This window comes from Pleurodeles waltl, chromosome 4_2 (assembly GCF_031143425.1).
Source record: "Pleurodeles waltl isolate 20211129_DDA chromosome 4_2, aPleWal1.hap1.20221129, whole genome shotgun sequence".
NCBI classification, from domain to species: domain Eukaryota; kingdom Metazoa; phylum Chordata; class Amphibia; order Caudata; family Salamandridae; genus Pleurodeles; species Pleurodeles waltl.
Window position 1 is genome coordinate 683,029,325 of NC_090443.1, and position 18,254 is coordinate 683,047,578.

Sequence of the window (18,254 nt, forward strand, 5' to 3'; positions counted from 1 at the left end):
CAGTGAAGTACATGTGCTGGACACTGGTCACTACAAGTTAGTTAGTGTTAAGAACCTTTCAGTTTTTGATGTGCCAATGGGATCTAAACATGGTTGTACAATGCAGAGTTTGTAGTTTTATTAATATGCAAGTGTGTATAAAAAAAAACCCATTGTTTTGATAGATCAGGGCCGACTTCCATTTTCCTTCTGCAACTGTTCATTTTGGGATTTTCTTCCTCACTAGTATGCTGTCAGTACTCTTTATTATTTTGACACAGCATTTAGAGGGAGTATATTGATTAATCAGATGATTTATGATTCTATATTCTGTAATTGTGCTTTCTTGGCAAATAATGCATTTTCTCTGTGTTAAAAATGGGGTCTGTAGTTGGCAGTCGGTTTGCACCTTGTCCAAGTAGGGACCCTCACTCTAGTCAGGATAAGGGAGATACCCGCTCAGATAACCCCTGCCCACCCCCTTGGTAGCTTGGCATGAGCAGTGAGGCTTATCTCAGTAGCAATGTGTAAAGCATTTGCACATAACACACAGTAATAAGTGAAACACCACAAAATGACACCACACCAGTTTTAGAAAAATAGCCAATATTTATCTATATAAAACAAGACCAAAGACGATAAAAATCCAACATACAGTAAGAAAAATATGAATTGTGCAAGATTTACTCAAAACTACAGTTCCTTGAAGTTGATAGCTCCACCTTGGGCTATGACGGCGTCGTGATCAACAAACCCAACAGTTCAGGCCGGCCGCGGCGTTGTGTGCCAGCTACGGTGTCGGGGAGACCCGCAAACAATACCTTGGATTTGCAGGGCATCATGATCCTTGCTGTGAGCTCCGGAGAGCAGCATCACTGACGTTGCGGTGTCGGTTCCGGAGTAGGTGCAGGAGTCGTCGGGCCCTTGAGGTCACACGCGTTGCAGATCAAACTCCAGGCTGATGAAGGCAGGTGTGCCGGCGTGGATGGCGTCGGGGCTGCGGTGCGAAGCGGGACGATGCGACGTGTGGTGTCCACAGGTCACGGTGCAGGCAGCAGCTCGGTGATGGCGTCCAGCGGCGTTGGTGAGACCAGGGCTGTGGTGTGAAAGGGGGCGGTGCGATGTGCGGTGTCCACAGGTCACGGTGCAGGCAGCGTCGTCATCGTTGCTGAAGCGCTGTCGTCGGTAGGCCCAAGCCAGCAGTGCAGGACGGGATGGAGCTTCGTGACCCTCATGAGCGGTGTCCACAGGCCACGGTGCAGGCAGGAGGCCTGGTGACGACACATGAGTTGATGGTGCTGGCGTCGGTGGACCGGGGCTGCGGTGCAGGATGGGACGGTGCTTCGTGTACCTCACGAGCAGTGTCCACAGGCCACGGTGCAGGCAGCGGCACGGGTGTCAGCAGGAGCGTCGTCGTCGTGGATGCCCAGGCTGCGGTGTGAGCAGGCAATGCCGGAGTGCGGGCCCACAGGTCGCGGTGCGAGCAGCGGCTCGGTGAAATCGTCCGATGGCGGTGTCGGGGAGACCAGGTTCGCCATGCGAAGCGGGGCAATGCGACTCCGTGTGGCGTCGGCAGGTCATGGTACAGGCCAGTGGCGTCGTTGGCAACGTCGCAGTGGTTTCTCTGCTTGAACAGCACAAAACACACAGTTCCCAGTGCTGCAGGTCGAGGAAACTTCTTTGGTGTCCCCGAGACTTCCAACAGGAGGCAAGCTCTACTCCAAGCCCTTGGAGAATTTTCTCAAGCAGGACACACAGCAAAGTTCACCCTTTGCACTCTTTTCAGGGAGAAGCAGCAACTGCAGGCCAGTCCAGCAAAGCAGCACAGCAAAGGGACAGTACTCCTCCTTCAGCTCTTTTCCTGGGCAGAGGTTCCTCTCGATTCCCGAAAGATTCTAAAAGTCTGGGGGTTTGGGGGTTCTTCTTATACCCAGTTCTGCCTTTGAAGTTGGCAAACTTCAAATCAAAGGCTCAAGTGTTTGCAAGATCCTTGCTTGTCCAGGCCGGGCCCCAGACACTCACCAGGGGCTCGGAGACTGCATTGTGTGAGGGCAGGCAAAGTCCTTTCAGGTGTGAGTGACCACTCCTCCCCTTCCCTCCAGCACAGATGGCTAATCAAGATATGCAGGCTACACCCGAGCCCCCTTTGTGTCACTGTCTAGAGGAGAGGTGTGAACAGACCAGCTGTCAAACTGACCCAGACAGACAATCCACAAACAGACAAAGTCACAGAATGGTATAAGCAAGAAAATGCCTACTTTCTAAAAGTGGCATTTTCAAACAGACCATTTAAAAACGAACTTCACTAAAAGATGTATTTTTAAATTGTGAGTTCAGAGACCCTAAACTCTACATTTTTATCTGCTCTCAAAGGGAATTTGTGCTTTTAAGGATATTTAAAGGCATCCCCCATGTTAACCTATGAGAGAGATAGGCCTTGCACAGTGAAAAACGAATTTGGCAGTATTTCACTGTTGGACAAACTAGTATATGTCCTACCTTAAACATACACTGCACCCTGCACATGGGGCTACCTAGGGCCTAACTTAGGGGTGCCTTATGTGTAGTAAAAGGGAAGGTTGAGGCCTCGCAAGTGGGTACACTTGCCAAGTCGAATTGGCAGTTTAAAACTGCACACACAGACACTGCAGTGGCAGGTCTGAGCCGTGTTTACAGGGATACTAATGTGGGTGGCATAACCATTGCTGCAGGCCCACTAGTAGCATTTGATTTGCAGGCCCTGGGCACCTCTAGTGCACTTTACTATTAAATCAAATATGCCAATCATGGATAAACCAATCAACAGTACAATTTCTATAGGGAGATCTTGCACTTTAGCATTGATTAGCAGTGGTAAAGTGCGCAGAGACCATAAACCAGCAAAAACATAGGATGAAGAAGGCAAAAAGTTTGGGGATAACCAAAAAGGGCCATTTCCAACACTCTGTAACTATTTTATTAATGATTTTGTATTAAACCTTTCAAACTTAATAGTGAACCAGAACTCAGTTCTTGAGTGGTCCCGGTTTCTAATTATGATTGTAATATGCTAGGTTTGTGTTATTGATGGGGAAGGTATTACTAGATCATTCGGAAGGCTCACGTATCTGAACTGCCTAAGGTACAATTTGGGGTTAAATAGAAATGGAGTTCAGAAGATTATTGGGATTCACCTCCCACACTTGCATAGTCAGTTTGTTGATTTTTTCACTAGTTAGTGATCAAATTCTGTTGTTTGTGCAGTGACCTATGTGTTTGATAGATGTGTATATTATTTTATGGCTTCTAAATTTCTCTCTATTTTATTTATCCCAAACTACTAGGTTTGGGGTTTTTAAAGTGTTATGCAGCTCTGTTAACTAGTTGTGCTGTTAATGTTCTGTAGGACTTGTTTAAATGTTGTTCAATATAAAGGGGTGGGATATGTTGTGTCAAGTTGTTCCATGGAATCCCGGACTCATGATTCCACGGGGCACTTTGGATGAGGCAGCTGGGCAACGAAATGGTGGAGCTGGTGGTTGGTCTCTTACCTGATTGGAAATTAAACTGTACTTCCAGTTAACTGGTGTTTCACCTCCTTTCAGATTGGAATTAGGTACACTTCTGAAAACCTCCCGAGTGAAATATTTTTATCAAGAGATGCATTGAAGCAAAATACGATGAAGTGTTAGCATTTGGGAATCTAACAATGAATGCATTTAGATTTTGAGTATATGATCTAGAAAGCCAATGATGAAACATATCGGCCCCAGAAATTAAAATATATCTGCACGTAGGTCATGGCAACAAACAGGGTGCAACATGACAGCGTACTCTCCAGACTTTATGAATTTATAAACATTGACTTCATCCTTTTAAATGTACCTATGTAGAAGGGTGGCAATTAAAGTTTGCCTTTATTAATAAGGTTGATAATAGGTCGTGTTATGTTACCATTTTCAGTTAACATGTCATTCTCACAATCTGAAGTATTATGGAAAGAAGTTATTTATTGTTGTGCTTTGCTACAAAGTAGTTTAGTCTTTTTGGTTTGATAGCAAAATAATTCTCGGGAGATTACGCTTGGGTTTGCTTTGTAAATACTCCTGAAACCTAAAAGTATAATTCATACTAAGCAAGCATATTATGGCAAGATGGCAAGGAGGCTTTTAGTAAGATAAAATTGGCAACTTTGAAGGAAGAGCTGATGTTTCCCACCCCCACCCCCACCCGTTTCAAACACCACTAAATGAAATTAATATCGATAACGCTAACTAAATCAGCACTTCAAACGTGTTATTTGCAGGCATTCCCAAAAAGGATGCATGTATGAAGTAAATGAGGCCCAGACTTCGGCCACCAGAGTTGTGCTAGGGTATACATCAGAAAAATGAATCCAATGCAAGAGTGCAAAACTGACCAGAGAGCTCTCTAGCCCAACAGACCTCTGTTTCTAAATGACTTGTATAAGCAACACGTATCCGCATGGGAATACAAATCTACATCACAAACTCCATTCTCTTCCCCAACTTTCTAAAGTTCTGCTTCATGATAGAGTAGGAGAGTATTGCTAACGGTAGAAATGTAAAGGTACCACTGAAGTTAAAATTGGATGACAGTATGCAAACGTTAGGGGAAAGAACCTAAAATGGACGTATTCATCTGATTCTTTGAGACATCAGCGAGTAGTGTGCACCGGGTGCCTCTTGTATACTGCATATGAAAACTTTAGAAACAAGCAAATTGAGGACCTGATTTATCACTTGGTTTTATCCATTTGCGTCTATGGGTAACAATGTTGATACATAAGGGCCTTCATAAAGAACTGAAGCATGGGTGAAACTAACTGTCTGAGATTTACTCTGCCTGCCACCGGTAAGGCTGCAAAAGGGGGACATACTTATTATGTGACATTCCTAATTAGGTCATTTCTGTATGTAAATACTGATAGGAGTGATCATTAGATGTAAATGTTAACGGGGCAATTGTGGGAACACAACAGATTTAGCAGGTCTGGAGCAAAGGTAGAAGTTGCTTTACAGGCGACAACGTGATGGAAGCTACATTGAAATAAATGGTAAAATGCATTAATGTATGACTTCATATTCGGATGGACTGAATAATTCCTTTCCATGGTGGGAAGAGTCATTCTTTGAGAGAGTCTCGTCTAGTGGCCGTCACTAGAGCTAATAGTTTTTAAACATCTACGTGGTCACATGCACATGGATTACCTTTGGAAACGGACTAAATAATATATTTGGTCATTGACATGGAGAAAGTCAGGGCGTTTTATAAACTGGTAGTGAATTTAAGGTTGTAGAGCAGGATTGAAAATGGGTAATGTTTCAAACAAAAGTGTTAAAATTGCAGGATTGTTTTAGCCCATTTTAACCAATGTGTGTGAAAGACACACTAGTGTGCGTGAGAGCAGGTGTGCACATGCAAAAGGGAGACCGAATGTCAAAGCAAACATAAATTCAATTTCATGTTCGTACATAATGTAGTGCGTGTATCAGTTCAATTAAAAAAGAAATTGCGTGTTTGAGTGCAATACATTTGTTGGAAGTAAGCTCTTGTGCATGTTCTTAAATACCTTGAACCGACCACAAAATTCCAGAAAATAAACTGCATATGTCAAGCTGAAGAAAAACCTATAACTCACACATGAAGTCGGTTTTACTTAGCAACCAAGTTGTTGTCTTTTGTTTAGCTGTTATGTGCACGTACGCATTTTTTCGAAGCTTTTCGCCAGCTGTAGTCTTCCAAACAAGATTTAATTTGCCTGATGAGCAAATCGAATATGTTAAGACAGCAGCAAATATTTTAAAGCATGATACTGATGATTTCTTTAGTGCTTGGTGATAGTTGTGCATTTTATATTGTGTACGCAGAAAGGTTAGCACTGGCATAGGGCAGCCTACCATTCAGTAGAGCACATTCTATTCGGCTATCACACAGCTCCTAACAGACCAAACCATAAAAAACACCACACACAGACATTCAACTGAACACATTAGACAGGACGCGTTCAAACTTCGAAAGCAACCCAGATATGCCATTTAGGCTGAGATCACAGTTCTCAACAACACTCGTCACAGCAAAGTGGCACGCTCACATATTCAGTGTGTCTTGACAATTAGCATGTCTACCAAACAAGACTGTGCGTAAACAATAGGTAAAACTCTGCTGCCTCACCTCTCTTCTACCAAAAACAAACATCCAGACCCCACTGAAGAAGACATTGCCTGCGATGAAAACCTTGTAATCTTGTGGAACTTCACCCACATGGTGCAGAGAGTGCCTGGAGTCTATATCAGTGGCACGCTTCGCTGTTTGGAACATACCATACATTTCTTTTAGGCCCTAGATCACCTTGAACAACATTGATCACTGAATTCTTCTCACAACTTGTGGAGCTTTTAGGTTGGCAGTTAGGATTTTCTGTCTACGTTAAATGCACATGCCTCAATTAAAGTCAGATTAGGCCTATTATGTTGCCCTTAGAGAAAAATGCTTAAAAAGCTCTGCCAATGGCCTTGTTTCATGGATTACTCAAGGTTGTAGGCATAGATTTTTAATTCCTTGTTAATAGTTGGCTTTTTAGTGTTTTGTAAAGTCGTGAAAGCCTAGGTTTCCTTTCTCAAAACTGTATTGCACTTATGAATTTAGAAATGCTATTCTGCTGCATAATTTGGCCTGCCCAATCAACTCCATTGTTCTTCATCAAACACTGAAAAATCCTTTTCAACATGCTGTGTTTTAGTCTGAGCTTACCTTACCATGCAAGTGTCTGGTTGCAAAAGTCATATTGTAGGCTTAGAAAGAGCGTTTAGGGGCTTACAGCTCTCCAATTTGTTACCTTGGTTAACTTTGTCACTCTCATTTACTTTCTTCTCATTTGATGGCTTTCCCTGTCTCAGTTTGTCATTCTTGTGTCTGTACTGCCCCTGGAATATAGCCTCATTATCATATCTGATTGACTGGCTTCTGTCCTTCCACTGCCTGCTTTTAGCTCTCTCCATTGTGTTCTTCATCCCTCACCAAATACGCACCCAGGATTCCATGTTCTGTCTCCTTTGTGTTGCAAGCTCTCTGTCATGTGCTTCTCCCCTGCCAGACCCTCCACCGTGCTCCGTTTAGCTTTCAAGCTTGTGTGCTCCCTCCCCTATGTTGCTGTCCCTCATGTGCTGCACTTCCCCTCTTTCACTCATTCACCCTTAATTCCCTCACCTGATGCTCCGTTGCCTCCACATTCACTCTTTTTTTAAAGTTGTATTATTTATTTATTTAATTTTGAGCGATGGAGGAAGGACCAGGCAATAAATTGGTGTCAAACCCTCATCCTTAAAAAAGCACTTTTGCACTACAACTTTGTTTTTTCGAACGCTTAATGTTGCATGCACACACGTCATGACGAATGCATGTTCCTACAAAATGACACAGTAGAAGTAGCTTTTTGCCCTTGCAGCATTGGGACAGCTAATTGGTAGTAATTATGAGACCTTTGGATTTGCCAAAGATTGTTTTACCAGAGAGCCCTATTAGGTGTGTTCCTTTACTCAAAGTTGTTTGACCATAAGTGTAAGGAAATGCCTCCTTGGCATGGTTGCCCCCTGACTTTTTGCCATTGCTGATGCTATGTTTACAATTGAAAGTGTGCTGAGGCCTGCTAACCAGGCCCCAGCACCAGTGTTCTTTCCCTAACCTGTACTTTTGTATCCACAATTGGCAGACCCTGGCATCCAGATAAGTCCCTTGTAACTGGTACTTCTAGTACCAAGGGCCCTGATGCCAAGGAAGGTCTCTAAGGGCTGCAGCATGTCTTATGCCACCCTGGAGACCTCTCACTCAGCACAGACACACTGCTTGCCAGCTTGTGTGTGCTAGTGAGGACAAAACGAGTAAGTCGACATGGCACTCCCCTCAGGGTGCCATGCCAGCCTCTCACTGCCTATGCAGTATAGGTAAGACACCCCTCTAGCAGGCCTTACAGCCCTAAGGCAGGGTGCACTATACCATAGGTGAGGGTACCAGTGCATGAGCATGGTACCCCTACAGTGTCTAAACAAAACCTTAGACATTGTAAGTGCAGGGTAGCCATAAGAGTATATGGTCTGGGAGTCTGTCAAACACGAACTCCACAGCACCATAATGGCTACACTGAAAACTGGGAAGTTTGGTATCAAACTTCTCAGCACAATAAATGCACACTGATGCCAGTGTACATTTTATTGTAAAATACACCACAGAGGGCACCTTAGAGGTGCCCCCTGAAACTTAACCGACTGTCTGTGTAGGCTGACTAGTTCCAGCAGCCTGCCACACCAGAGACATGTTGCTGGCCCCATGGGGAGAGTGCCTTTGTCACTCTGAGGCCAGTAACAAAGCCTGCACTGGGTGGAGATGCTAACACCTCCCCCAGGCAGGAGCTGTGACACCTGGCGGTGAGCCTCAAAGGCTCACCCCTTTGTCACAGCCCAGCAGGGCACTCCAGCTTAGTGGAGTTGCCCGCCCCCTCCGGACACGGCCCCCACTTTTGGCGGCAAGGCTGGAGGGAACAAAGAAAGCAACAAGGAGGAGTCACTGGCCAGTCAGGACAGCCCCTAAGGTGTCCTGAGCTGAGGTGACTCTGACTTTTAGAAATCCTCCATCTTGCAGATGGAGGATTCCCCCAATAGGGTTAGGATTGTGACCCCCTCCCCTTGGGAGGAGGCACAAAGAGGGTGTACCCACCCTCAGGGCTAGTAGCCATTGGCTACTAACCCCCCAGACCTAAACACGCCCTTAAATTTAGTATTTAAGGGCTACCCTGAACCCTAGAAAATTAGATTCCTGCAACTACAAGAAGAAGGACTGCCTAGCTGAAAACCCCTGCAGAGGAAGACCAGAAGACGACAACTGCCTTGGCTCCAGAAACTCACCGGCCTGTCTCCTGCCTTCCAAAGATCCTGCTCCAGCGACGCCTTCCAAAGGGACCAGCGACCTCGACATCCTCTGAGGACTGCCCCTGCTTCGAAAAGACAAGAAACTCCCGAGGACAGCGGACCTGCTCCAAGAAAGGCTGTAACTTTGTTTCCAGCAGCCTTGAAAGAACCCTGCAAGCTCCCCGCAAGAAGCGTGAGACTTCCAACACTGCACCCGGCGACCCCGACTCGGCTGGTGGAGATCCAACACCTCAGGAGGGACCCCAGGACTACTCTGATACTGTGAGTACCAAGACCTGTCCCCCCTGAGCCCCCACAGCGCCGCCTGCAGAGGGAATCCCGAGGCTTCCCCTGACCGCGACTCTTTGAATCCTAAGTCCCGACGCCTGGGAGAGACCCTGCACCCGCAGCCCCCAGGACCTGAAGGACCGGACTTTCACTGGAGAAGTGACCCCCAGGAGTCCCTCTCCCTTGCCCAAGTGGAGGTTTCCCCGAGGAACCCCCCCCTTGCCTGCCTGCAGCGCTGAAGAGATCCCGAGATCTCCCATAGACTAACACTACAAACCCGACGCTTGTTTCTACACTGCACCCGGCCGCCCCCGCGCTGCTGAGGGTGAAATTTCTGTGTGGGCTTGTGTCCCCCCCGGTGCCCTACAAAACCCCTCTGGTCTGCCCTCCGAAGACGCGGGTACTTACCTGCAAGCAGACCGGAACCGGGGCACCCCCTTCTCTCCATTCTAGCCTATGTGTTTTGGGCACCACTTTGAACTCTGCACCTGACCGGCCCTGAGCTGCTGGTGTGGTGACTTTGGGGTTGCTCTGAACCCCCAACGGTGGGCTACCTTGGACCAAGAACTGAACCCTGTAAGTGTCTTACTTACCTGGTAAAACTAACAAAAACTTACCTCCCCCAGGAACTGTGAAAATTGCACTGTGTCCACTTTTAAAACAGCTATTTGTCAATAACTTGAAAAGTATACATGCAATTTTTATGATTTAAAGTTCCTAAAGTACTTACCTGCAATACCTTTCAAACAAGATATTACATGTTAAATTTGAACCTGTGGTTCTTAAAATAAACTAAGAAAAGATATTTTTCTATAACAAAACCTATTGGCTGGATTTGTCTCTGAGTGTGTGTACCTCATTTATTGTCTATGTGTATGTACAACAAATGCTTAACACTACTCCTTGGATAAGCCTACTGCTCGACCACACTACCACAAAATAGAGCATTAGTATTATCTCTTTTTACCACTATTTTACCTCTAAGGGGAACCCTTGGACTCTGTGCATGCTATTCCTTACTTTGAAATAGCACATACAGAGCCAACTTCCTACAATAAGTCTTTCTCCATTGGTACTTGCACTTAATTATATTTATTGCTTGACTTTACCTCAGCTAAATTCTACTGCTTAACGTCTTAATGGTTATATGGTAAAACTAATATTAAACTAGAAAAGCTGTATTTCTTGTGTTAGGTGATCTGCAGTGTGAAACATTTCAGTAAACATTAATGTTGGAAATAACCATTTTTTGTGGTGTTCCCACAGATTTTGCTTTGGCTGTTTTTGTTAGGCATAGAACTCTGTACACTTTACACCTGCTGGCCAGTGACAAAGTGCTTGTGCACCTCCCTTTAAAACATGATGAATTTAGTATAAAACTGATTGGCACCTAAAAGCCCCTAGTGTATGGTACAGAGTATTGCTAGTGCCTATAACTTAAGTGATACCAGTGGGCTGCAGCACACGTTGTGCCACCCACTAAAGGGCCCCCTAACCCAATCCCAGGTCCATTGTAGGGTGCCAGAGCAGTTTTTAAATTGCCCTCTGTGAAAATGAACTCAGTTGACAGGCCTAAAACCGTCCTTTTAAATACTTAGAAGTTACTCATAAGTTAGACCTTCGTGCCCAAAAAAGGCAAAGTGCATGTTAATTAATAGTAGAACTTGTAAAAAGGTGTAATGTTCTATATGTCCTTACAGTGGCTGGCCCCTCAAAGCTATTTTCATTTAAACAAGATTGGCAGTTTCACAAGAAAGCACTAGGATGCAATATTAATTACTAATACTCTGTCTCAGGAATAGGACTAGCTAAGAAATAACTAAGCAGCTATTTTTGATCCATATTGAAAATCCAATTAATTAGTGAAGGAAACTTTTAGAAAGTTACCTTTGCGCTGCCTGAAGTATTGGTAAATCCAATTGCATTTTTAAAGAAGACATTCAATTTAGTGTTCAGAATAGCCACTTTGAAATTTTTGTTCAAAAAATGTTTCTGTTTTAAATAGGTGTGTCCCGAATCTTGCATATTAGTTGACATGGCCATGATACTTTTAATATAAATGCTGTTAGAAAATTGGAATTACAAGTAACTGTTCCCTTTCCTTTCTGTCACTCTTCATTTTAATTCATCAAATTGGGATTACAAGTAAGTAACTGTTCACTTTTTCCTTCTGTCACTCTTAATTTTAATTCAGCACATAAACTTGATTGCAGTTATTGGAATTTCTTCCCCACTTGCAGGTAAATATATAATCAGATTGGCATGTGATCAGAATGGTAAAGCTGGAAATAGACCGTCAGAGTGCTGAAAGATATGGCTTGGATTAGTAAAATGGGATTAATTTGGTTTCATTAAGTTATGTACCCTATGAAAACATCTGATTCATCTAATTGTATTATGTTTAAGGAATTTGCATTAGAATAGGGAGCAAGACTGGTTTGCACACCTACCCTTATTGACCTGATAGATGGGAAGGGTATGCCCAGACGTGGGTCCTGTGCTCACTGCACCACTGGATTCAAGCTAGCCTGGCTGATGAAGGGTGATACCCTGAAACCTGCCCTAGGATGCTTGTTTCCGGTCCAGGGAGGACCTGGCTTGGCAGTTTGGGCTGGACTGTTCCCATAGGGAACAGAGTCAAGACTGATTTGCATATGGCTGGGTCCAAACTGGGGTGGCGTGGTGAGCAAAAAAACGATGGATTAAACCCAAATCTTTGTGACTGGGTGGTTTGCATTGTTTATCATTCCGTCCATCATCTGTTCTTTTTGCATCTGATAGATACTCCAGCACCTAAAAACGCAGCAGTTGAAAAGAGTGAAACTGCAGCCATAAAGCTGACATTGTATTCTACAGTTTGATGTAGTCCCTAGAATATAAAGACAATAAGTTCACGGTCAGAGCTTTCTTCGAGATGTCAATATTTAAGAAAATCTGCCCACAACAGAAGCGTTCCAATAACATAAAGCACGTTTCAGGAAATATATCTTAAGGTGGATTGAATACTGTATTAACTAACATGCCATTTATTAAATATGTGGACATCCCTTCGTTGAGTAATTTAAATGTAGTAGTACTAGAAATCAAAACAAAAGTACAAAATGTGTACCATTCTGAGTGCAACTAAGCACAAATAAATTGATTGTGACTTGCCCCTTAATTTAGGAAAGTATTACCTTAGCATTCCAGAGCACAATAGTTCATTTCTATGTAGAAGCAAATTAAATGAAAGTTCCACCGTCACAAAATATATTTTTTCGGTTACCAGTCAAGTTGAATAAGAATAATGCAAGTTTGTAAAGTAATCACACATAAGTAATTTTCACTAACACTCCTGTCTGCCTACTAGGGGTAATTTAATGAGATCTGCATTAGTATTGATTTTAGACTTTCTGCTTAACACACAACCACGTTGGTTCATCTTGAATTGGTAAATGTAATCAACCTGTACATTAAACAGTATGCTCATCTGCCAGTTACTTGATTAGGTGACCTTAACGCATATGTTTTTGTTCATTCTTTGTGGCGGGATAAATATAGTACATTTACTCTTATGTAATATGTAAATCTATTCAGTCTAAGTCTGTGTAATTAGTTTAATAAATAATCTTCTCAGTAATAATAAGTTACAGCTAATATCTGATGTATAGTCGCAGTATTCAACCGTACCATACTAAATCTTTGACTAACATGTTTATATTTTGTGAAATGCAATTAAGGGGAGTTTGGGAGTATACATACCCAGGTTATCTTTTTTGCCGAACTAGAAGATGAATAAACAAACAACTGTGTTTACAGGTTATTTGCATTGCTTTGATGCAATCCCCTAAAAGGGTTTTACTGTAAAAAGAGGACAGATGTTTCGCAGAAACTTATGAACTGATAACAAATCTTAATTGACTTATTCCAATCAATTTTCTAGGGAGCAGAAGTTCTACTGGTGCTTAAAGCTTGTTTTTCACCTGAGCCATGCTGAATATTTTGTGAAAAGGTATCCATTGTTTAATTCTTCTTGAAAATAGAGTAAATATATATATAGTTAAAAAAGAGTATGTTAGAATAACATGATTGTTATGTAGGTCTCCTAGGAAATATCAGTATATTAATGAAACCTTGGTGTGCTTGCAGTTTGTTTAGACCCTTTACTTAAAAAATATGCTTTTGTTTCAAATGCTTATAGAGTACTTGATTGCTTTATGTCATAAGCAGGTATATGATGGTCCATTTATATTTGGTGTGTCTCGTGCTTAAGTAAAAGCATGTGTGATGGCCGATGAATAATTCAATTTTTTCTCTCTGAAATCCAGATAAAAACAAAGCAACAACAAAACAAGGGCGTTTAACTTAGAAGTAGACTTTTTAAAAAGGTTTTAGTCCGTGGTAACCCAGCGGTGTGGCTTGACATCAAGTGCCAGAGCATGACCTGATCCAGTGATTATTTCACATTGTAAATGTACCAGAGACATGTTTAACAAACACAACCTGTGTAATTTCTTTATAATCTAGGGTGCAATGAGCCACTCAGATCACCCCTTCACTAAGGCTGGCTTGGCTTTTAGAGCTCTATTTACACAAAAAGGCACAATAAGCCATTGGTCTTGAGCTGGACTCAGATGTCCATTACCTTGTTCTAAGCAACTTTGGAAGTAAACCAAAAAGTGATGGATGGGACGCTTAAATCATTCTCAGCCACTGGACTTTACTTGGGGTTACATTCCCAATCCATCGTTTTTTTGTCCACCATGCCTCCTCAGATTAGACCCAGTCGTATCCAAATCAGTCTTAATCCTACTCCAGTATGAACAGTTCAGCCCGAATTGCCAAACCAAGCCCTATCTGAACCGCAACTCAAGATGGGTTTCGCCCGAGTTGGGGCCCTTAAGTTAGGTGCAGCTTGGCTTCAGTGGCATAGTGAGCATGAAACTCACGTCTGGGCATATTTATAGCACCTAGGGAGTCACACTGAAGTAAACAAAAACATTGATGGGTGGAATGCTTGAATTAATCACAGCCACTGGTAATCACTTTTGGTCGCTGGCAATTCATTCATGCTTTTCATCCATAACCTTGTTGTTGCAGTTAACCATTTTTTAAAGCAGCATTACATGTGCTTGAGTTTTGATATCCTAAGACTCCATTAAGAAGAATATTGACTCCTTAGATACGAAATAGGTGTTTCCCGTACTGTCTGCCTCTCAATGTTGTTTTTGCCTTGATGATCCTATTAAAACCAGTAGACGGTTAGTTATGCAGCTATTTGTGTGTAGTTCATGGATCTTCTGTTAAGTTTTCAAAGGAGCAACTAGACTTCATTTATTTAGGGATTGAGAAATTATGAAAGGAAAAATGCATACAAAATACCACACCTCCAGTTTCGATGGTTTAGCTGGCTTTTTGTTGTTGACCATCCCCCCTACTGCACCCCAAATGCTGTAATAGAGCAGCTTGTTTCCTTTATTTATTTTTTTCACCTGGTCTTTAGTGGTTGTCTGTAAGAGCTGTGATAGCTGAGAGGAACCCTGAGTCCTGTTTGAAAGCATTAACTATTGCAAAGTACATACTACATATAATGAAATAATAGGCCTTCTTTGATGCAAGGGATCTAACCTTTGAATTTGGAAAGGTAAAGTAATGCATATGAAACTGTGTGTCATATTTTGTAAAATATGTAAAGTGTCTAATTTTGTTGCTTCCTTTGATGAACAGAGTACCAGAGGACCAAACGCTGCATCAACTATTGAAAGCCTACACTGACCCTCAGGAATCTGATCCAGTTATTCGGCAGAGGTACTTTTTGCAATGTTTAATCTATCAGACATTGATCACTTATATTTAAGGAAACTTAACTCTGTAATGTACCTGTTGATAAAAATTAGTGGTGCAGCGGTCTTGGTCGATAAGCATTTTCTGAGGGCTGGCAGTCGTGGAATACTAACTTGAAATGGCATATTTACCAGTAAATGGAAAAGTCCCAGGAGAGGTAGCTACAATTTCTGCTCTTCTTTAGCTTGCTGCATCTGCTGCTACTTTCTATATTTATTTGCTTCTTCTATGGTCCTTGCCTCTTTTCATTGACTAGGGGACATTCTCCAAATATAGAAGGGAGCAGCAATTTTTTCACAGCAGAAATTAAACATTCAAGTTTCAAAACATGCACATGGCTCTGCACTTGCCCAGTCACTATAAAGCCTTTGGCTTCCTTTCTTTCCACTCGAGGAGATTGGGCACAATTTTGGTCAACTTACAAATGGCTTTTGTATTCCATTTCTTTCGGATGAGAACTTCTTTTGACTAACAGTTAAGTTTTTTCTCTCACAGCTCCCCTGCCTGCTTAGTCCTTGAATTGAGTTTAGGCTTCTGCTTGTGCCACTGCTCAGAATGTGACCACCACTGATTATACTGAGGGTATGTGATCACCTCACCCACTCCTGCTTTGTAGGCTGTTACCCTTTTTTAGTCTGATAAACCCCTAATTCCTGTAATCGCTTCTTTTTCAGGAGTGGTTTCTAGTCATCAGAGGGCTTGACAATCACTAAAGGAATTCCTTGAGCACATATCAGTCTTAACTTTGGGTGGACACTAAGAGCCCACACTACTAAACAGTTGCCTGACTGGGTACTTACACAGTGTATTCTCCAAGCCTTGGCTCAACACCAGTTCTGTTACAAGTGATCAACAACATAAACACAAAGCCTCACTTGAACACCGTCTATTACCAAAATACGAGAGTGTGCTTATATATTGGTTAAATGCATTAATTGGAAGCCACAGTGCCAGTTATGTCTTATTTGCATTTTAGTGGTTCCAGTTAGGGCTTTAAACAAAGTGTGTGTCTGAAAAACATGTACTCGCTGCTCTGAAAGGTCTTCAAAGAAGGGAGCTGAGACTCTGTCCCAGCATCACTCTCTTTTGAGCTTTATAATGATGAGTACCCTGTGTCTTAAATCATCTGCCCTCCCACCTTACCAAGAGTACTGGGCATTGGCAAGGTGTGACTTAGCCAATGTTGGTACTTTGTTTCTGCCGTCTTTTTGTCCTCCTCTGATTCGCTGATGCTCTTATGCCATTAGAAAATTATGTGTAACCAGGCTTCCTTTTGAGGAACAGAGCATTTCATTGTGAAAAATTATTGTGAGAATTTTAATCCAGACGAGCATTTGGCGGACGTGTTCTTACCTCTGCTCAGTGACCAGTTCATAGCCACATCAAGGTCATCTGCACCCTCTTGGCTATCTCACTTTAAGGTGCCATTACAACTTACTCAATAAAGATAGGCTGTAAGAAAATGGGTTATTTGATGGGAACGATGTGAGTCATTCCCACGTATTAAGTCCAAAGCCTAGTCAGTTCCAACACACTAGTTCAATAAATCAATCTGGGCTCAACCCTGGTAGCTATGGTATAGAGAAGACAAGCTTCACATAACGGAAAGAGTGTAACGTATTTAGCAGACCCAAAACAATTAGTCAAAACACAGCAAAAATCCCCAAACCATTTTCCAAAGCAGACGTAAATATAATAAGAAACATGACACTCAAACAACTAAAATCCAAATGGGAGATCCAGAAACAAGAAAGATTTTTAAAGTTTTAGGTGGAAAAAACATCAAGAAAAAGTAAAGCGACAATCTACATTCACTATTCACATTTGCATGAGACCTAGGCACTACTACATGCCAAGCACAATGGAGTGGAGATCTGGTACCTCAAGAGGGCCATCACAAATAAAGACTTTATCTTTAACTTGGCCTCTGAATTTAAGATAAGATCCTATAGAGGAGCAAGGCTGCAGGTTGTATTCAGGGAAGTTCTCGCAATGTCAGATAACCGTTGGATGAGGTCCAACTGAAAGAGTTGATTTTGTCTGGAAAAATTTAGAGTGTGAAAACTCCACCAGCCGAAGTGCTTTCATTGGTCTGATTTTTGCCTTCTGTCTTGGTCTTTCTTTTTTTTGGAGCTCAAAATCGTTCTGCGGGGCAAGCCCAGAGATTTATCTGGCAAAGCCCTCTCAAAATTGGACACCTTAGCGATTAAATCCCGCTGAGGCGAAGGTCATGGAAATCCAATAATTTTCTTTTAAGTCCCCACTTCTCAGACTTTCTTGAGCATTTGCTCTTGGTCTCTTCTAAGGCTCCAAGGACTTCATGGACAGTACTTAAGGGCTAAGACTCACTATGGCAGAAACCACCTGCAGGGTTCAGTCCAGAACAATATACAGTTTCTACTGGTCAGATGAACACTCCAGGAAAAAAGCCTCTTGCAACTTGTGTCCCTGTAGCCACAAAGGAGGTCAACAAACTATCCCTGTGGGTCAAGTGCCACATTTTGTAGGATTAATTAGCCATTTGGTGGTGGTGACATCTGGACACTCCCTAACCAATGAGAAAACATTTCCAGGGGCAACCCTTTCTACATTTGCAGCACACCCTATTTGTCTTACTGCAATCTATCTCAAAGTGTGCTATTCTGACTAAAATTCAACATGACAGCACCATTCTGCCCTTGGAGGCTTCTGGTGTGTGAGGCAGGTGCGTGTTTAGGGAAATGAGCATGCCTCTCCTCCTCAACCACACCAAACTGGTTCTGGAACCACCACTGCCATCAATTTAGTGCCAAGCAGGCTACAGTTGACCCAGGAAACAAAAGCTTCTCTTCTCCAGGTTTCACTTTACACTTACTGTGAATGGCCAGTCCTCATCCAGGTCCTTTAAGCTAATAAAGTTCCCAAACCCTCCGCAGCTGCCCTTCCTGAGAGGAGAGGAATTACGGACCTCATATCCAGGTTGTTCCTCCAAAATGCCCAAGCCATTGTTTCTGCTGTGGAAGCAGGTATCGGACCTAATTATGGGCAAGAACTGGTGTGGTGCAGCTGCTGGCATGCTAATGACAGTGCACTAAATGTTCAAGCGGTCTAAGGTTACTGAAAATCAAACTTTCACCACTGAATTGGATTTTTATTAAAATCCAAAACATTGGTTGAATCTTATCTGTAGCTTATTCCAAATCTGATTTAGATTAAGTAGTATTTTATCTTAGCTTTAGTTTTGGTCATATGAGCAGCTGGACCCCTTTACAACGAAAATAA

The 18,254-nt window shown here is 42.7% G+C and overlaps 1 protein-coding gene across 3 annotated transcripts in view; it reads left to right on the top strand.

Annotated features, from left to right (window-relative positions):
* The window catches only part of ZNHIT6 (zinc finger HIT-type containing 6), a 215,170-nt gene that overhangs the window by 129,473 nt on the left and 67,443 nt on the right, over positions 1-18,254 (top strand). For 2 of the 3 annotated variants that reach the window (XM_069232266.1, XM_069232265.1), the window contains exons 6-7: positions 13,093-13,161; positions 14,877-14,957. In XM_069232266.1, coding sequence (XP_069088367.1) covers positions 13,093-13,161; positions 14,877-14,957 — 150 coding nt within the window. The remainder of the gene's footprint in view (positions 1-13,092; positions 13,162-14,876; positions 14,958-18,254) is intronic. The other variant, XM_069232267.1, reaches the window with a different exon arrangement.